This window comes from Asparagus officinalis, chromosome 7, assembly GCF_001876935.1.
Source record: "Asparagus officinalis chromosome 7, Aspof.V1, whole genome shotgun sequence".
NCBI classification, from domain to species: Eukaryota; Viridiplantae; Streptophyta; class Magnoliopsida; order Asparagales; family Asparagaceae; genus Asparagus; species Asparagus officinalis.
In genome coordinates this window covers 140,520,011-140,541,511 of record NC_033800.1, presented here as the reverse complement: position 1 = coordinate 140,541,511, position 21,501 = coordinate 140,520,011, and the positions used below count along the sequence as shown (strand labels likewise).

At 38.4% G+C, this 21,501-nt stretch overlaps 1 protein-coding gene across 1 annotated transcript in view; it reads right to left on the bottom strand.

The window, feature by feature from the left end:
- LOC109848562 (translation initiation factor eIF-2B subunit delta-like) overlaps positions 5,035 to 21,501 on the bottom strand; it is a 28,865-nt gene continuing 12,398 nt past the window's right edge. Inside the window, exons 3-8 of the mRNA XM_020418116.1 lie at positions 11,420 to 11,548; positions 9,950 to 10,308; positions 7,048 to 7,792; positions 6,846 to 6,942; positions 6,706 to 6,760; positions 5,035 to 5,486 (exon numbers count right to left, since the gene is read on the bottom strand). Of these exons, the coding sequence (XP_020273705.1) occupies positions 5,424 to 5,486; positions 6,706 to 6,760; positions 6,846 to 6,942; positions 7,048 to 7,792; positions 9,950 to 10,308; positions 11,420 to 11,548 (1,448 nt within the window). The 3' untranslated portion in view covers positions 5,035 to 5,423. The remainder of the gene's footprint in view (positions 5,487 to 6,705; positions 6,761 to 6,845; positions 6,943 to 7,047; positions 7,793 to 9,949; positions 10,309 to 11,419; positions 11,549 to 21,501) is intronic.

Genomic DNA, 21,501 nt, shown 5'->3' with positions numbered 1-21,501 from the left:
ATCCATACAGTTACTTTTGACAATATTCAGGTTCCTATACCTGTTGTTGCTCAAGAAGTAAATCCGGAACCTCAAGATGATAATGTTGAACAACTCCCTGTTCCAGAAGAACAAACTCAACAACCTCAAGAACCAGTGCCATTAAGGAGATCCACGAGAGAAAGGAGAAATGCTATTCCGGATGATTATATTGTATTTCTCCAAGAACATGAGGAAAGTAGTGGAATGTTAGAAGATGATCCAATCAACTTCTCTCAGGCCATGAAAAGTTCTAACTCTCAACAGTGGATTGATGCCATGAATGAAGAGTACAAGTCTATGCAAGACAATAAGGTTTGGGAACTTGTCCCATTACCAGAAGGTGCAAAACCAATTGGTTGTAAATGGATTTTTAAAACCAAGCGGGATGCAAACGGTAATGTGGAGAGGTATAAGGCACGTCTTGTGGCTAAAGGCTATACTCAAAAGGAAGGCATTGATTATACAAAGACTTTCTCTCCGGTTTCATCGAAAGATTCTTTCAGAACAATCATGACACTTGTTGCTCATTATGATCTTGAGTTACATCAGATGGATGTTAAGACTGCATTTCTCAATGGATACATTGATGAGATAATTTATATGGTGCAACCAGAAAACTTTGTGTGAGGAGACCCAAAGAATATGGTCTGCAAATTAAGGAAATCCATCTATGGACTCAAGCAAGCTCCTCGTCAATGGTATCATAAGTTTTAACAAATAATTATCTCGTTCGGTTTTGAGATGAACATTGTTGATGACTGTGTATATCACAAGTTCAGTGGGAGTAAGTATATCTTTCTGGTTCTGTATGTCGATCACATATTGCTTGCCACTAATGATATAGAAATGCTTCACAAAACCAAGAGATTTCTATCAAAGAATTTTGAGATGAAAGATCTTGGGGACGCCTCTTTTATATTAGGAATCCAGATACATCGAGATCGCTCTCGGGGTATTCTTGGATTATAACAAAAGAGCTATATCGATAAGGTACTTAAAGATTTGACATGCAAGACTGCAGACCAGGAGACACCCCTGTGGCTAAAGGAGACAAATTTAGTCTTAATCAGTGCCCTAAAGGTAACCTTAAAATTCAGAAAATACAGAAGATTCCTTATGTTTCGGCTGTAGGAAGTCTAATGTATGCTCAGGTATGTATGCGTCCGGATATTACGTATATTGTTGGGATGTTAGGCAGATACTTAAGCAACCCTGGTATGGATCATTGGATATCAGTCAAAAGGGTTATGAGGTATCTTTAGAAAACAAAAGATTATATGCTCACATACAGAAAATCAGAACAGCTGGAGGTCATTGGGTACTCTGATTCTGATTTTCCTGGATGCCAAGATAGCAGAAAGTCTACATCAGACTATATTTATATGTTAGCAGGAGGAGCTATATCATGGAAAAGTGTTAAACAAATACTTGTAGCTTCCTCCACTATGGCAACATAATTTGTAACTTGCTATGAGGCATCCAATCAGGGAATATGGCTGCGAAACTTTGTCACGGGACTGCGCATTTTGGAAAATATGGAAAGACCACTAAGGTTATATTGTGATAATAAATCTGCAATAATGTATTCCAATAACAATATGAGCTCAACTAAGTCAAAACATATTGACATTAAGTTCCTGGTTGTGAAAGAAAGGGTACAGAGTGGACAGATATCCATAGAGCACATTGGGACAAACTCCATGATAGCTGATCCTCTTACTAAGGGATTACCACCCAAGGTCTTTCATGAGCATACTGCTCATATGGGTGTGGTATTATTTGAGGATATTATGTTTTAGTGGGAGTTTGTATTTGTGGTGCTTTATGTTTGGTTGTATTGTCTGATCAGAATAAAGTATTCAGTTAAGACACTCTGTTACATTATGTTTGGTTTTGACCTCACTAAGGAGGACCAGTTGAAAATAGACATGTACTGATCACATTGCATGTAATTTTTATGCTGTATATCCATGATTGATCTATGTCATTTGATTGTATTGGTATATGTGACCATTGATGGGTCGAGTCACGATAAATGTGACGAAGACCGCTTTGATCCTATATTGATATAGTTAATGGACGAGATTGTTCGAAAATACCTTTTCAGTGATAGCAATTTTGAGCTCATAAGGTTATACATAATTTAAGGAATCATATGGTACCCAAGTGGGAGATTGTTGGATTTAAATCTAATTAAATCTATTTGTAGGCACATATGATTAATCTGTGTGTATTGTTATCCTTCAGGATAACCCACTAAAGTGATCAATCAATTTGGGTTAATAGGTATTTAAATATAATCATGGGGTTATATGTGCAAATACCAGGTTGTAATTGTAATTTGATGAGGGGTCAAATTGCAAATGTACAACATCTATAAATAAGGGGTTATGGTCCCTAATCTAGGGTTACATTCTCTAATTCTCTTCACCCCCATCTAGAGAGAAATTTGGCTAGAGAAACCCTAAGGTTAGAAGATCCAAAACTCATTTAATCTATGAATTCAGGTATAAGCTTTCGTTCTTTTCTTTTGATTCTTGTAAATCTCTTTGAATTAATCATGGCTTTATGGTTTAGATCTCAAGTTTTTATAAGATCTAACAGAAACATGAAAATTTTGCATGAAATCCCAAACTTCCAGACGTTAATTAAAACATTTTCCAGGAATGACACAGAGTCGTTTCCGAAAGTTCTGACCCAAAATGCTTCCACGAGACATCACCAAAAGGGACCAGAAATTCAACAATAGGTTCAAGTGTCTACATACTATATTCATCTACGTAGTAACATCCCCCAAAAAAGAAAAAAGATAAGAAAAAAGACTGCAACGATCTGTATTTATTATTATCATAACTTTGTAGCATATATCTCATTTTAGCGCCTCCAATCAAACATATACAGAGGCTAGAGTTATGCTACTATTTTAGCGCCTTCCATCAAACATATACATATTATAAACAACCGGTGACTTCTTACCTAGTGCTACCACAACAATTTTATATAATATGATGCGTAGTACGTATCTAAAATATGTGTCTTATACGGGAATTGATTATTAAACAGTTCTGCAGATAGCTTTATGCGATTTGATGCACTACGGCCAGAACCAATACGAACGCTAGCTTTGTGCGTAACTGATGAAGTAAACTTGTATAAAGTTATTAGCTAAGAGTTCCCGTGTACTTTCTAAACTACAATATAGAGAATAGGATGTGAACTGCTCAAGTGCAAACAAAATCTCAATTAAGTTACTAGCAATAGATTTGGTTATAGGTCTACAAATAAAATTAGTGCCCAGACCAGCTGGCTACACAACACAGAGTCGATCTGCTGCTCAAGCCGCCTTCAGTTAAGCTACATACTTGGCCATCAGGATCTCACTTTCAGTTTGCCACTGAATCTACAAAGAAAAGCTTCAGCAAGAGATTGTGAAGAACAATTATCGACCAGTTCCTGCCTCAATCCACTTATTTGCTCTAGCATGATCATCCGCAACTCACACAATCCAGAACCCATAGGATGAATCAGTTAGCATGGCAGAACCTCCGGTGAAAGATTTCAAGAGATAGGCCATGGTAGTTCAAAGATATTTTGGCGCAAGCAAAGTTATTCTCCTACCGACAGCTACTAGTTTTACCCTAAATTTGAAAGTGGTCGTTGCATGTCAACTTTGAATCCCTATTAGACAGTCTCGTATGAGCTTTAAGGATAATGGTCCATCCATAGACCTTTGCTGTAGGTTCACCAAGCCAAACTCATAAACTCATGCCTACAGTAATATATCGTACAGTCATCAGCATCTATGCATGTCTTTTTGAGCAGTATCTCAAGTTTCAGTATAAAAGCCAACTCTCTCCTATAGGTTCCTTTTCTCATGTTCCCCATCTTTTGCGTGTGTGTCCAAACCATATTGCAACACATCCTAACCTGGGCCATGCACTGTAAACATAACTATCAAGCATGATATACAAGAACCTGAAAAATTAATGTAAGCTGGCTATAAAATAGTATTACGAAACAAATCACAAAAGAACTGTTGCAAATAATAGATGGCATAACTTCATCATCATCTTTTCAAAAGGCACAGATGGTAAATTGAGGTCATAGTCAGGGCGGAAAATTCCCTTACCTGTTAGAAGGAGAATAGTAGATCGCATTGATAACCTGATCAATTGATGACAAGTTGTCCTGCACGAGTTACTTATAATAGCAACTCCGATTTACAGCTTTTATTGTGCTTTAGATGACAACTGATCGATCTGCAAAGATGTATTATGTTATAACTTTCACTGCTGCCTGTTACCTAAGTTCTCAAAGCACTAAATTCACATCGTAGGTGCAAAGGTTAAGTAACAGAGATCATAAAGACTCTGGTTTTTAGATTAGTCCTCAATGCTTTGTTTCTCTCTAAAACACAAGGCTTTATAAAGCACTAATGAAACTGAAAAGAATAAACCAGTAGTAGCGCTGAAAGAACCTGGCTGGAGGGGAAAACAAAGGACAACTAAAAGTCCTGAAGCACTGACAGTGGCGGTACAATGAAAAACCAACTAGGGTTCTTATCCCCACAGCATGAAGGAAATTGGAAGAACTGCAGGAGAATCACTACAATCTGCAGTTTATACCTTGGTATAATGAACTTTGATATAATGAATGGACAGGTGCATCAAATATATACTCAGAATTGGTCCTGTCAATTTTTACAAAAGGAATTGACGAAAGCAATATAGAAGGTAGTTAAATAGTAGCCTCCAACGATCAAAGTTGCTAAGATGAAAATTTGAGGGCACCTCATGAAGTAAGATCTCAGCTAGTACCATAAAGAGGTTGCATGTAGTTTAGATAAGATAATAGCTGGCGATAATATGAAAAAGAACAAAGCAAGATGGACGAAATGGTCAAATGCTGTACTCGTACCTTCAGGACAAAAGTAAAAGAGTTTATGAACATATCTAAAAAAGAATATAACATTTAAAATGATCTTTAAAAAGTAAGCAATTTCTATGTTGGCGCAATACTACAAATATGAGCTCTTATTAATTATTTGCAGCAGTAAGCTTCAACCAAAACAAACTATTGGAGAAGGAAATACTATATATAACATCTTGGATAAAATGCTTTGGTGAAAGATGCTGCATTCACCAGACAATCAAATTACAATAAAGCAAAAACATCCTCAAAATCCCGGAGAGGCAAAATACTGCACTCTTCACGGAGTAATATTAGAAGAATGTAATTTATGAGACTGTAATGAAGATGGATTATTATTCCGACTGGAAAAAAGAAAAAGAAACCTCTAGCCAAAAAGGCCAGAACCTTTAGGTCTTGTTAAACCAGAAACGTGCATATTCCACGGAATGGCTAAAGAGATGTTGAATTTTTAATTGCCAATAAGAAAGCCTTTATATCCATAAATGTTCTCTCCGATATTCCCTCACGATGACCGGCACACTTGTAGGTGGGAGCTGCACAGTATAATCAATTTCAAAGTTACAGAAAGAAGCTTGTAAAAACAATTTAACTCAGTTTTAATTGAAAATAGCCAAACTTGAATTTAACTCAGTTTTAATTGTAAATAGCCAAAACTAAAGTCTTAGTTAAAACTTAAAACTAGTTCTACGAAAACCAATTTATGCTTATCGAGGCCAAGTATAGCTAGAGTAGCAATAATCTGGTTTAGTTTGACCCCAAGGGTAGAAAAAGCTCTGTTGGAAAGTATGGAGCTCAGGACAGAACCATACACCCATACAAAGAGTTAAGAGTTACTATCTAAACATACAATCCTAGTTACTCAAAGACTTCATGCGCAAACTTATAATTTATGACAAGCTTATATCAGTTTCAAGCTGCTCCTAATCGTATTAAAATTCCTTGGAAGTTTAACGCTTCACCCTTGTTGAACCGTAAAGAAAGAAAAGACTTCTCAACGATGAAGACTCTTCATTAACCGACATAATACCTAACAGTTAACTGTTGCAGTAAACCATAAAATGAAAACAGAGAAAACCCGGTAGCTTGCATCAACTTCTTTAACGTGGGATCAAAGTTCATGGACAACTGCTACACAAGACACAGAGGGGGAGCTACAGCTAGGAGTACGGTAACTGCGGTAGATAATGTTGATAATGATGTTTCTGCAGCTGAAACAATTGACTAATGAAGCTGAATTTATTTTAAAGTGTTCTCTTTTTTGCTATACATATGGATCGTAGAGATGTTTACTGTTGATCTATGGAATTTTATACTTTTTGTCATGGTAGGGTTATGGGGAAATATAAGGGCCAGATATTTTGCATTTTGTTTTGACATATACTGAAGCTATCTCTATGGAGCTGGGGAAATAGCTGTATTTTTTGTAAATAACCATTACGGGCAACTGTAGGCATGGCTATGTGGTTCTTTTTAACCCCTCATTCTTTTTTTTAAGGTGGAAGCAAAGTTAATGGCCAAATGGCACACATTAAACATAAACTTTTTGGTCATTCGGTTTAAGCTCATGCAACCAAGAGAAAGATTTTCAAATTTCCATATGTTTCATTCACAAAACTAAAGCTGAAGATAGTAGCTGCAAATTCATATCTAAAACCAACAGTAAATGCTAATAGAATAATAGATACATGAACTTCAACCAGATATAATTCACAATAAACAAGTTCAGAGTTTGAGAAATCAGTGATGTCTCACCATTCCATAATCTGTGACGATCATTGATACGTAGTCAGAAGGTGTTGCATCATAACTGTAAAACAACATATCAGAATAAGGTTTCAACATATCTCAGAAAATATATAATAGATAAATTATTTACAAGTTAGAGGAGATACGTTAGGTTCAAAAGTTGGAGATTCTCATCTTCAGCCCAATTATCCAGATGATTTAGATCTTGTCTTCCAGGAATCTTTGCTATCACATCTGGATCACCTATGGAATAAAATATATTGATCTTCACAAAAGCATCCACAACTAGTGGTGATTAAAAATGAAGAAAGCTGAAGATACATCCATAACAGCAGGTCTTAGACATACCAAGTTCATTAGAGCAAATAGAATCTAGTTGTACCCTCTCATGAAATTTATATGCCTCACAGCATATCAAAACCGGAACATGGAAGGCATGAGCGACCATAGCAACACATGCCGTTCCAACTCTTGAGTAAACTGTTCCATTAGATAAAACTGAAGAAGCCCCGAGAAACACTCGTGTAACTTCATGCATGATATAGGAGACAGCATTTATGTGAGTATAAGTACAGCTAAGCCCCTTTGCAACCAGCCTATGAAGCAATGCTTGTCCTTCAAGCTTTGGGCGTGAGTCAACTACCACAACACGGAACTGCTTTCCAAGCTCATGAGCATATAGCAATATCATTTCCACAACTGTGGATGATCCATAAGTAAGCAAGACATCACCATCTCTGATCTTTGTAACAGCATGCCTAACAATGACTTTGTCAGCAAGTATTATTTTCTCATTTATAAATCTATCAATATCTGATTGTAGACTTGATTTCTTTTCTGATTCTGACAAGCTGTCTGGTAGCTTTGCAATCCTATTCTTCAAAAACTTAATAGCATTTCCCATGCTAACTGAAAGGGGTCTGCATTCAGTAAAAAATGACACATAGCTATTGATTTTTGCAGTCAAATCTCGAATAAAAAGCTTTTTTGCTGGTGTAGAATAATCTTTTATTGCCTCTCTAAATGCCAGAAGCATTGCAATGCAACGAGCATTACCACCAGAAATATCCCCTGATAGGTATTGAAGCCCAACCTGGTAGAAATGGATAGTAACCACGTTAGGTTAGGCAAAAGAAACATTGTTCGATCAAGTGATATGCCAATTTACATTGGACCTAGGACGACCGTATTAATGTCATCTGCTCAAAATACAGTTAAAATGAATTCAACACTCATTAATCACCAATTTTCTGGCCAATTACACACAACTTGGTCTTGTTTTCAGTCTGAGTCCGTCCTCACTCTTTGTCTGAGCTTTTATCTAACCAAGCAATTTTGAAAATGTCCACACACAAACCAAACTATCAAATTGAGTTTTGGCTGGATGAAATCTCTAAAGTTGCAACACAATGTGCTTCAGAAGAAGCATTTCTATAGGACATCACAAACAAATATAATTAATGTACAATTTTTTAGCATGTCTTCTTTGGAGTGAATTGGCAATGGAGAGACCAAGTTGACTGCATTAATTAGCAACATAACAAGATGTGTCTAGCTTTCTCATATAAGTGAATTTAAACTAGTAGAATTAATTCAGAACAATGCCTTGCAGACAGCTACAAACTCTTAAAGCTTAAAATATGAACTTCCTCTTGCAAATATTTATATAATATTAAAAGGAATTAATTACTTCGAGAATATAAATGTGACTAAAATATCATGTACATTTCCTTGGTCTGTCCAATGACATCCAACTTGGACTTTTGTCAGTCGTAAGTCTATCCATACTTTTGGTTTGATTTTTTCCCCCTTCTGATTCTAATAATTCTAAAAATGTCAAATAAAACAAAACCCATCTATCAAAGTATGTTTTTAGCACGTTAAGTTTTCTTAATTTGCAAACCGCTTCGGTAGCATTATTTCTAAAGGATGTCACAAATAAATATAATCAAGTGACGTGATGTTTGTGCATGTTTTCTTTTAGTGGATTGACAAGGAAGAGACAAGGTTGACCGAGATAATATTAGCAAGTCTGAGATGACATCATGCATCTAGCTTTCACATATAGATCAACTAAATGAAAGCAAAAGAACTAAAAAGACAGAGTATGACATGGCAAAAATGGATGGGCATAAGAGAGGGGAAACTGAGTAAGACCGGATAAATACATGTTCAAGAGGATGATGCCTTCACTGAAGAGGAAATTTGGTAGAAGCAATTAAATCGCAAACATCACACACATTTTAATTTACACATTTTAATTTAAACACATCGCATTGAACAGATTCCCTCAAATGTATGCTCCTTAAAATCAGTATTGCCATAAATACTTTCTATCAGTCTACAGTCTATACATTACATAAAAGCAAACACCATGGAAAAAAAATATCTTCATGAACCTTGTATCAGCAAGGAATCAAGGCATTAATGTCATGCTGCATGCACAGCAAAAAGATGTAGCAATATGACATGCTATGTATGGTTTAAGTTTCAAGTATGGTTTCAGAACTGTCACAAGCAATCTAAGACAACTACTAATTTGAATACTACAAAGTATAAATTTGTGAGATGCAAATAATTATCTTGTTTTAATGGGACTATGGTGTGATGCACAGTATGCTGGCATACAACATAGTATACAGGGTTCTTAAAATGATTATTTGAAGCATAAAATGCATAAGAATTATATGGTGGAGAATAAAAAAACTCATTATTCTATATAGATGTTTATCAATTATCTGGTTTTAGAAACAACAATTTCTCGATCAATCTTTAGAAATAAACTAGCCTGCCCATGCCATGGTACTATTATTTAGGCTGTTTCCAAATAAGCATATAAAGTAGGCTAAATCTCAATGAAGTAACATTAACTTTGGGTTGTTTCAGCATATCACTCCTCAACTGTTTCAATGGCACTAATCACCCAATAATGGTATTTATTTAGAAGAATAAGTCATTAAGTTGTAAATAATCTCCCTCTCCCTCTCCCTCATGAACTGAGGGGGTGAAAAGTACGTTCATTCTTACTCAAGTCTACATACATGCTTCAATATTTCTATGCAAGAGCTGGAATTCTCTGTTTTCATCAATCATACTTTAACTGAAGCATCAAGAGGTTATAATATCAAGAGCTGCCTTTCATTGAGTAGACCAAATTCTTGCATGAAATTGAAATTTGAAAATTAGCACATTATGTTCTTGCATGTTGCTGCAGTAGAAAAAGCAGAAGAAAATAGTAACAGCCTTATACCTTATACACAGAAGGATGCATAGGCTCAAGCTGAAAAAACTTTGACTCCAGATCTGGAAGCTGTGTTCCATGAACATACTGAGGCAAATGTCTAAATAACTCAACTCTGTTTCTGGCTTCAAATTGATTGACAACTGCACGTCGCTTAGCTTTTTCAACCCTATGCTCGTCATCATATTGCATACGAGGTGGAGGAGCATCTTTCTTTCGATCTTTTTCAGAAGAGCGATCGCTGACCTTCTTTTCCGAAGTTGTAGAGGCAGCTGTAATCTTTGTTGCATCTTTCTTCTGTGGAGGTGGTTTCCCAGGCTTACCCTGCTTAGCGACCCCAGAAACAGTAGAATTCTTGCCACCTCCGCCTATAAATGCCACATTTGAGGAGTAAGCATAATGAGATACAATACATACTATACAAACCGCCAACAGTCAAAATTACTAATATTACAAGCTCAAGGACATATAGTGAACCATCAAGATAATCCATACCAAGAATCATAATCTACATTACTGTAAACTGTTTCCTAATCTTTAATTATACGGTGGAGACTTCCACACCCATGCATTGTGACGTTGTAAATGAGAATGTTTTCAAACCTAGATAAAAGAACACATGATTAAGGTAAGATGCCCTCACACGATTCCTAATCCGCATCTTTTCAAGTAGGTAGCTCAGAACTTGGATTATCTCTAGGATGGTTAACCACATATCATTGAGAAATGAGGGTAGCACTTTCATATACATACTCCTCACTTATAGGTATACATAGTTTAATGAAGCAAACATAAAAGTGTAGAATAAAAGGTGTGTGTAGTGGTGAGGTCCACCAGTTCTAACATGAATCGCATGAGTCTCCCCACTAGTCCATCTATTGTAGCTAATTTTACTAAATAAGCCCATACCCATATCTATACACATGCATGCACGTACAAGCACATAATATTATCCTATAGCTGAAACCCTGAATGAGATATATCCGTTGAGGGGCTGTTTCTTTTGCAGTAAACTGCAATTGCAACTACAGTTGCAATTTCCAAAAGGCGACTGTGATTGTAGTTGTAGCTGTTTTCTTCGATTTTCAGCCCTTTTGGAGTCGTGGTTACAAAAAATGAGCCGTCTTTGCAAAAAAACCTTGCAGTGCACTTGAAATTAATTTCACTGCAAGTTGTTTCTTGCAAAAAGTGGTTCCTTATGCAACTGCACATGCAGAAGGCCCCAATTGCAGTGAACCAGACAGCTTCAACAACAACTTTTTTTGTGAATTAGAATTGCAAATATCTTTACATTCTTTTCCCCTTCTAAACTGCCCCTAATAGCCAACATGGGAAAAAAAACTTGAAACATCAAGATATTATTGTCTAGTATTATGAAGCAAGAAAAAAAACATGAGCAGACAAAGAACATGTAAAAAGGGGGCACAAGCTATGTACATCTATGACTAGAAGAGTTACATATAGGGCATCATTGTTTACCAGATTCCTTTGCAGCAGCTTTTGCAGCACGTTGAGCTTCTTGAAGGGCACGCCTATCAGCTCTAGTTGACTTTTGTTTCAGAGGTTTTGAATTTTCAGCCCCTTCATTTTGTGCCTCTTCATTTTTTTCTGCAAGAAACACTCATTAAATTGACCTTTAAATAATAATAGTTTATGTAGAGATTTTGCAATAGTATAGATTAACCATAATTCTAGTTATCTTATAGGTCTGATTTAGAAGAAAGATAAAAGGAAGAAGAGCTATCCCTTTACCTATCCCTTCTTTAAGATAGACATTTTAGATAACTGAAATTTTAACTAAGAGATCAAACTAATGTATAAATGTCTGCCAAAAAAATGCTTTATTTCTAGATACTCCTAATAAAGGTACATAGACCTTATGTTAAAGAGAGTGCAAGTTCTGAAGAATCCATTAACTATCCACCATACTTTGACGAGAATTTCAGATAAAATCAAGTCACTTCCAAATATCTCCAATTAGACACATTTCACATCTGCATAAGATGTTAGTTTTTTGGGAAAATTACTTCCAGCCCCCAAAACCGCTTATAATATGCTCTGTTTACCCCCAAAACCGCCCCCGATTTTCTTCCAGCCCCCAAAACCAATCCCCAGGCGTAACGCCGTTTAAACCCCGCTCGAAATGCCCAAAATACTCTTACGTTTAAAATTCCCCGTTATGAGTTACCTCCTCGTCCGTACCCTGTCATCTCTCTCTTCTACAAGCAAACCGACCCCAGAAACCCAATTCAAAACCCTAGCCCTAAATCAACCGACCTCAACGCAAACCGAATCAAAGCAAAGGGATCAAAATGGCGGGCGATTCAACCCCCAAAGCCAACCTCAATGCCGACCACAACGAAAGCGATGACGCCCAGCGGTGCGAAATCTCAGATAGTGCAGTGCGGAATGAATCTGAAGCTCGAGCTGCGATTGGCGATGTTCTAGAGGACATCGCAACCAGCCATTCTCATCCAAGAAGCCCGGCTCAAAATTTAAGTGTAGGCCCCCGCGAAGGTCTAGAGGGCAGCACCGGCACCACCGACGCGTCCAATGATGCCACTAGAGCGCTCCTTGGTCTATAGAGAGGAGAAAAAGAGCAGCACGTGGCAGCACCCAAAAGGTAATTTTTACCGCAAGTTTTATGTTGTTAAGGTTATGGTTTGATTGATAATGCTCTTAGTCTGGTGGGAAGGTCCAAAATTACGGTGTCTGTTAGCTGTTGAGGTTACTGTTAACATGCAAGGTCTATGTTTTTATTGTTGAGGTTGTGTTTGGTTGTTGAGGTTAGGCTTTGGTTGTTAAGGTTAGGTTTTGGTTGACAAGGTTGTGGGGTTGTTAAGTTTGTTGGTTGATAAGGTTATGCCTTTATTGTTGAGGTTGTTGTTTAGTTGTTGAGGTTAGGCTTTGGTTGTTAAGATTAGGTTTTTGTTGTTAAGGTTATGGGGTTGTTGTTAAGGTTGTTGGTTTACCCGCAAAGTTTACATCATAGTTGTTATGTTTACTGATTATACTCAAAAATGCTCTCGTCTTGTGTTTTTGTTTTGTAGAAAAAGAGCAAGGCCAGCTATTACGTTGCGGCCCACCGCCAGCTTCGGTGCCTATCACGACTTCATGCAGAAGTTGGTGACGTGTATAGGGCCAAGGCATTTTGCGGCCTACGAAGATAGTGTTTTCAGACACTACGTCCAATTTGGCCCACCTGGCGTCGATCTTCCCACCTTTGAGCACATTTTGAGTCAGTGGGACAAGAAGAGCAAAAAATTCGTCTTCACCGATAGGAATGATGGAGAAGAGATCCCATGCTCATTCAACCTTGAGTGGGTAATGGAGCATACATGGTTCTCCAATGAGGGGCTTCATGTTGACCACAATCGGGACAGAAAAAATAGGATTTGGTCCAGGTTCTTTAACAAACCCGAGGCGGGGGGTTCCAGCAGTATAGCTCCCCCCAAAGGAGGCCCCACCAGACGCAATATGGAGGAATTGTTGTTAAAGCTGGTACTATCTTCTGATCGCCGAGATGTGAAGGACTTTGTCCTGCTACAGATCCTTTATCAGCTAAGCATGATTTGGTGTCCAAGCAGTGTTTCCGGCGTTCCTAGGAATTTATTCAAGTACGTCGACAGCATCGAACAGGTCAACAACACTGCTTGGGGGACCTATATATTCAGTGAGACATCTGACGCGATAGAGAGGGCACTGAAGGGTCCTGAGCCACGTAAGACGACATTATATCTGCAAGGGTGTACCCCTCTAATTTGTGTAAGTAATCATGTTTTTTACTGATTGTGAAGGTTAGGGTTTAGTTGTTAATGTTACAGTTTCGTTGTCAAGGTTACGGTTTGGTTGTTAATATTACGGTTTGGTTGTTAAGGTTACGTTTTTATTGTTAGGGTTACTTATTAATTGTTACGGATGAAGGTGTTTGTTAAGTTTTTATATCTCTAATGTGCAGTTGTGGTATTATGAACTCACCGGCATCAAGAAGCCAGCACTTGGTTGTACGGTGAGGCCTCCCCTGACAAATTGGGTGAGACTTGGGCACGTTGCTGGTTCTTTGAGATTGGCCATTGTTGTTGCAAAAGCAAGCAAAACTACGATAAAGCTTCCACAACAACATGGACAACTTCAAAGAATCGAGGGAGGTTTTTGGGGGAAGGAGCAGGGGATAGAGAAAGAGAAGAGGAGAGAGAGAGAGAAGAGGAGGATTAAGGGTCCGGCTGCAGTAGACGCCGGCAGGGCTCGTGGTCCAAGAGACCTTCACAAGAAGAAGAGGAGAGCAGAAGATGACGACATCCCAATTGATGCACTTGTAAGAACTTAGCAATCGTTGATTTCATTTGTTTTTGAATTAATTAATCCTTTTAATAGTACTCTACCTGTCCGTTGCATATGTGATGCCACAGGATATTGATGAAGACGCCAAGCAGCCAAATGATGCAGTTGAGCAAATGGATTGGCCTCAGCAAGTTATTTACTGGAAGAGCATCGCGACAATGAACGAAGCATTACGCCGTGAGAACGAGAATAAATTCAAGGATATGATTGCTGCAGACCGTGTAAAGATAAGTGCTCTTTCTGTGAAGGTGGCTAAGCTGTCTGCTCAAAACAGAAGACTGAGAGAGGAACTAAGCGAAGCACGATCCGGAACCCTCTCTGTATACAAGGATAAGAGCCCTACAGGATTGCTGTCCAGCCTATTGATGGAGCCGCAAACTTGTACAGGTTAGATGTGGCTTGCAATTACGTTTGCGTGTTATGTTTAAAAATTGATTGATAAGTATATGGATTTATTGTTAAGGTTAAGAATATATTGTTAACTTTACAGATCTAATGTTAAGGTTAGGGATTTATTGTTAAGGTTAAGAATGTATTGTTAACTTTACGTATCTAATGTTAAGGTCAGGGATTTATTGCCAAGGTTGGAGATTGATTGTTAAGTATCTTGGTTAGTTTTAAGGTTATGTAACTGATGCTATGTTTTTTTTGACAATGAAGTACCTAAGCTCATTTGTGTTTATTTTTTGAATCAGACACTCCAGGCATCGTGGGTGATATTGATGTACAGTACGAGGGGATGTTAATAAATCATTATTATTTGATGAAGCTAATAAGGAGAGCGAGGCCCCTCCAACAGGGAGGGCCTCTCCACAACCATTGTTTTCTGATATCCACAAGGAGAGTGAAGATGCTCCGTCAGGAGAATTACCTCCACCAGAGGCATCTGCTGTTGACAAGGCCCTTGAGGCAGAAATAAACGAGGGAGAGAAGGTGTCCCCGCCAGCGAAGGAGCTACTAACTTGTACAGGTTAGCTTGCTTTTGTACTATATATTAGAGATTGGTTGTTATGTCTACGTATTGGTTGTTAAGCTTTTTATTGTTTATACTCTGAATATTATCAGAAACAGGCACTCAACGCGAGGGCACTGGAAGGGAAATAACGTCGGCGGTTGAAGTCCCTTCTGCAGGTGATGGGGAGACACAAACTTGTATAGGTTAGCAATTTTTTCACCATGTGTTTAGGCATCAGTTGTTAGGTTTACTATGAAATTGTTAAGTTTAGATAGAAGGGGCTATGTTTTCTTAATATTTATACTTCAAATGGGTTGTTTGGAATCAGACACTCTGCGGGAGGACACTGGGATGGAAATAAAGCAATCAGAGAATGCCCCTCCACCAGCAGTAGAGACATCAACTGATGACGAAGATGCTCCTATTGTGTTTTCAATGGCTTTGAATAAGAGAAAGAGGGGTGCAACGGGGGCACGCGGGAAGGTGGCCGCTGCTGCACCCCCTAAACGGAAGAGATGCAAAAGATCGGTGAAGCCTTCCAAGTGGGTAGTCACCCCTTACACTGAAGGGAAGAAGAAGAAAGAAAAAGATAACATAGGGGACAAGGCTATAATAGAAGTGGGTGGGGAGGAGGAAGCGCAGGTGCAGGAAAACAATGCAGAGTTGGCTCCTGCTCGGGTACAAAGTGACCCCCACTCTATCTGGGAAAAACACATGAGTTCCCCTATGAGTTCAGCAGAAGAAATGTACAGAGATAAGCTGAACAAGGGGATTCCCTTTCCAGATGGCTTCATCATCAAGTTTGTGAGCGACAAGGACACATTTGTGCATAACTATAAGGTGTCAGCAGATGTTGCCGCGCTACTGACGGAAGAGGAGCAAAAAGCTCTTAACCATTTTTGCATTTGTAGATGTAACAAGTAAGTATTTACCTCACATCTCAAGTATTAACGTTTGTTGTTTAGTTTGCGGGTTTGTTGTTATGGTTTTGGGTTTTTTTGTTATATGGTTATTGATTTGTTGTTTAGGTTAAGGGTTTTTTTGTTATAGTTATTGATTTGTTGTTAAGGTTACGTGGTAGTTGTTAAGGATACGTGTTTGATGTTAAGGTTACGTGTTTGTTGTTATGGTTACGGGTTTTTTGTTATGGTTATTGATTTGTTGTTTAGGTTAAGGGTTTTTCGTTATAGCTATTGAATTGTTGTTAAGGTTGCGTGATAGTTGTAAAGGATACGGGTTTGATGTTAAGGTTACTGGTTTTCTTGTTATGGTTATGGGTTTTTTTGTTATGGTTATTGATGATTTGTTTATGTTAAGGGTTTTTCGTTATAGTTATTGAATTGTTGTTTAAGTTGCGTGGTAGTTGTTAAGGATTCGGGTTTGTTGTTATGATCACGGGTTTTCTTGTTGTGGTTATTGATTTGTTGTTTAGTTTAAGGGTTTTTCGTTATAACTATTGAATTGTTGTTAAGGTTGCGTGATAGTTGCTAAGGATACGGGTTTGATGTTAAGGTTACTGGTTTGATGTTATGGTTACAGGTTCTTTGTTATGATTATTGATTTGTTGTTTAGGTTAAGGGTTTTTCGTTATAGTTATTGATTTGTTCTTGCTGCTAATTGTTAGTTGCTAACTATAATTTTTATTTTGGCCCTATTTGTAGGTCGTCCAGTATAAAATTCGGGGTGGTCCCTGTTTGGTTTAGTGTAAGTTTATGTCTGGCGTGGCGTACTCCTAACTATCAGCACATAATCTATGTTAAAAGGAACCTGATCGGGTTAATTCTTTATTGCAGCACCAGATACATGTGCCGAAACCAGATTACCAAGTGCTGCATGATATCTACATCAAACGCTTGGTCGATGAAGGGTGTACTAACCTCTTAGTTCCCATTGTCCAGGGCGATCATTGGCATCTTCTGGAGTTTGATGTCGAAAATGATATTGCCAGGCATTACGACTCCTTGAAGGAGAGATCTGAATATTGGGACCCTGTGCTCAATATCGTCAAAGCCTTTAACTACATTAAAGCTGGCTTCAATGAGAACCAATTGCGCAGCGTATTCGACCCAATCAAAGTTCCATGCGAGGAGCAAAAGGGGTCGTAAGTTTGCCGGAACCCTTGTTGGAATTCATTGTTGGAAACTGGTTGTTAAGGTTACGAATTTGTTGTTATGTTTTGATTGAAAGCAACAATGGTCTCAATGCTTCCTTGTGGTTGTGTGCAGGTATGACTGTGGGATCTATGTCTACCAGTTCGTACAAGCGATTACCGAAGGTAGAGATGTCCTGCACGTCACGCCCGAAGAGCATAACACATGGGTGGTTCGTGCGAAGCTAGCAGCGTACTTACTGATTGAAAGTAGGAAGAGGAAAAAAGAGGTGGGAAAACGTGACGATGATGACGTTGAGATGTAGATTTTTTGTAAATGGTATATTACAATTCTTTGGTGTTAATAACAATATACATGTAAATATTATAAGGTTGATATCAAGGGATAACATTAACAGCAAACCCATGAGTTCAACAACAAAACCGTAACCTCAACAACAAACAGCAAAGCTTAACATCGCAAGATTCTGCTAACTTATGCTTCAAATGCAACCAAACAAAATTCGAAAAGATTTCTGTAAATGATATATTACAATTCTTTGTTGTTAATAGCAATATACACGTAACTATTATAAGGTTGATATCAAGGGATAACATTAACAACAAACCCATGAGTTCAACAACATCGCAAGATTCTGCTAACTTGTGCTTCAAATGCAACCAAACAAAATTCAAAAAGATTTCTGTAAATGATATATTACAATTCTTTATTGTTAATAGCAATATACATGTAAATATTATAAGGTTGATATCAAGGGATAACATTAACAACAAACCCATGAGTTCAACAACAAAACCGTAACCTCAACAACAAACAGCAAAGCTTAACAACATCGCAAGATTCTGCTAACTTGTGCTTCAAATGCAACCAAACAAAATTCGAAAAGATTTCTGTAAATAATATATTACAATTCTTTGTTGTTAATAGCAATATACACGTAACTATTATAAGGTTGATATCAAGGGATAACATTAACAACAAACTCATGAGTTCAACAACATCGCAAGATTCTGCTAACTTGTGCTTCAAATTCAACCAAACAAAATTCGATATGCTAGATCCCCAAGGGATAACAAAAACAACAAACCCATGAGTGAAATAACAAAACCGTAAACTCATCAACAAATACAAAAGCTTAACAACACACTACATTAGCAGAATCATATTAATAGGTAGTTAACAGAGCGTATCATCATCAAGTTCAGCAAAACATTTGGTAATTTACAATTAATGATAACCTAGGGGCCGACTGCTCCTCCCCCGCTCCCCTTGCTCGAAGCGCGATCGTGGTAGGAACCCCTATCGCGAGGAAGGGTAGACGGCCCAACACCTTGGGCCCGGAGAAATCGTTGTCAGAGCTCTTTCTCCACCGTCATTTGCCTGCCGTCCCAAGACACTTCAATCAATTCCGGATCGGCACGGGAAGGCTGCGGTTGCTGGCTTTGAGGTTGGTCAACGGACATGTCGATGGGACCTTGCTCATTGTTTGACTGCTGCTCACGGTCTCCACTTACAAGCTGAGTGACGACGAAACCTTCCATCAAACGAAGGTCCATGGGAGAGGTGTAACGAAACCTAATCCTCTTAGGGATATCCGAATATTCCCTAATCTCTAGCAGCACCCTGCAGTCTCTGAAGTTTGTCTTCGTAGTGACGTCAGCGGAGCAGTACACGCATTGGCCGATGCCCTTGAACAGTGATTAGAGGAACTCCCACTCCCAGAGGTGGTAGGGGAGATTGAAGAGGCGGACCCACCTAAACATGGGGTACGACAATGCTCTTAGCCTGAGGTCCTCCCGCCAAAGCCTGAATCTGCCCACGAAGGACCCAAGATTTACAGGACTGAGCTCGACGGCTTGATCTAGTAGCTCATCAGAGGGGAATTTAACCATGAACCTATTTATAGATACCCTCTTGATCTCATAGGTTCAATCCCAGACGTTGAAGCGATACCCTAGCATCTCTCTGAGCTCGTCCAAAGATGGCAGACCCACCTCAATAGTGAGGAGAGCGAATGTAGAAAGCTCCTGAATGTTGCGGGCGACGCTATCTGGAACGGGGAGCAATCGTGGGTCGGCGTGAGCTACAAGACCATGAGGGCAATCCCGGGAGATATGCCCCGAGCCATGGCAATGTATACACGCGCTATCATCGTGAGACATGATCCTTCTGGTTACGAAACGAAGGTCGTGTAGTTGTTAATGAGGCTGAGATGGGGAGAAAATGGCGGTGATGGGAAGATTGATGGCTGCGTCGAATGATCTTATCATGAATACAGGGGAAGGGATGAGGGTTAATTAAAGCGTGGTGGCTGGGAAACGCGAGGAGACAGATGATAATACTGGCTGTCTTGGAAACATAATCTACTATGGAAGCATTTAATACAGATAGAAACCCACTAACTTTTTCCTTGATCACCTTGACAACTAAAAGGCTAAAGAAGACAAGAGAGCGCTATTAGCTAATAATCCATAAGCTTGACAACAGAGCGCTAACATTAGCAACCTATCCATAACATTGACAACCAGTACATAACCTTGATAACCAGACCATGATCTTAACAAAAAAACCCATGAGCTCAATAATACAACCTTGTATAATGCCACGTTCTTCTTTACAGCCATGCTACAACCTTAACAACCAAAAAATTAGCTATCAACAGACAAATAAGCCTAACAACAGAGCTTAACGTTACAACAGGGAGCTAACGTTAGTTACCATTCCATAGTTTTAACAACAGATAGCTAACCTTAACAACCAATACATAAGCTTGACAATTAACAGCTAACTTTAACAACAGGGTGCTAACCCTATTAGTAACCAATCCATAAGCTTGACAACCAATCTACGATCTTAACAACAAAACCATAAGCTTATCAATTCACCCCGTGATCTTCTCAACCAATAAGCTATACAGTAGAGCTAAACGTTACAACAAGGAGCTAATGTTAGCTGCGATTCCACAAGTTCAAAAACAGATAGCTAACCTTAGCAACCAATACATAAGCTTGACAACAAAGCGCTAACTTTAACAACCAATCAATAAGCATGACAACAGGTCGTCAACCTTAGCAACCAATCCATAAAATTAACAACCAATAAATAACCATGTCAACCAGTCCTTTAACAACATAACAATAAGCTCAACAATACAACAATGTATCCTGACACGTCCTTTACAAGCTTGCTTACACCCCTACCAAAAAAAAAAGCTTAACCGCCACGCAGTGATATTAACAAAACACTGAACTTAGTATTTGACAACCTTGTATCAGCGACGTCCTTCTTTACCGTCATTCTTAACATAAAAAAAATAAGCTTATCAACAATCCCGTTATCTTCTCAATAATTCCCTAAGTTCAACAAATCAATGAGGTCTGCTACAATCTTAACAACCAATAAATAAGCCTAACAACAGAACTAAACGCAACAACAGAGGGCTAACCATGAGCTTGGCAACAGAGCGCTAACCATAGCAACCAATAAATAAGCTTGTAAATACAACGCCAAACTTCACAATAAACACGTAAACTTAACAACCAGTCAATAACCTTAACAGCGAGTCCATAATATTTCTTGATAAATCGTTAAACTTAACAAAACAACATGTATCCAAAAATAATTTCCTTTACAATCATGCTACAACCTTAAAACAAACAAATAAGCCTATCAACAACCCCGTAAACTCAACAAATAAGCTTGAATACACGATGACTACAGCATGTATTACCATTGTCTCTACTCTATGTCCCATAACCGTGGGTGAATATAACTGGCTCCATTTAATAAACTTGTTCAATAACAAGATAGTTAAGATTCATAGGTGCGTGGAATATGATAAATTCAGATGGATCAATGTGTGAATCACCTAGGAAGGCATGCGAAAGCTGTTGTAGATAGTCTTCTGGTTTACGTTTACACTGTATAGCTATACAGTGTTAACGTAAGCCAGAGGACTATCTCCACCAGCATTCGCGTGCCTTCCCATATGATTCACGCATGACCCATCTGAATTGATCATATTCCACGCACCTATGAATCTTAACTATCTTGTTATTGAACAAGTTCATTAAAGGGAGCCACATGCATTCACCCACAGCTAATGGAACTAAAAGCAAACACATAAGGGGATAACGTCTTCATCAGCGTGAGGG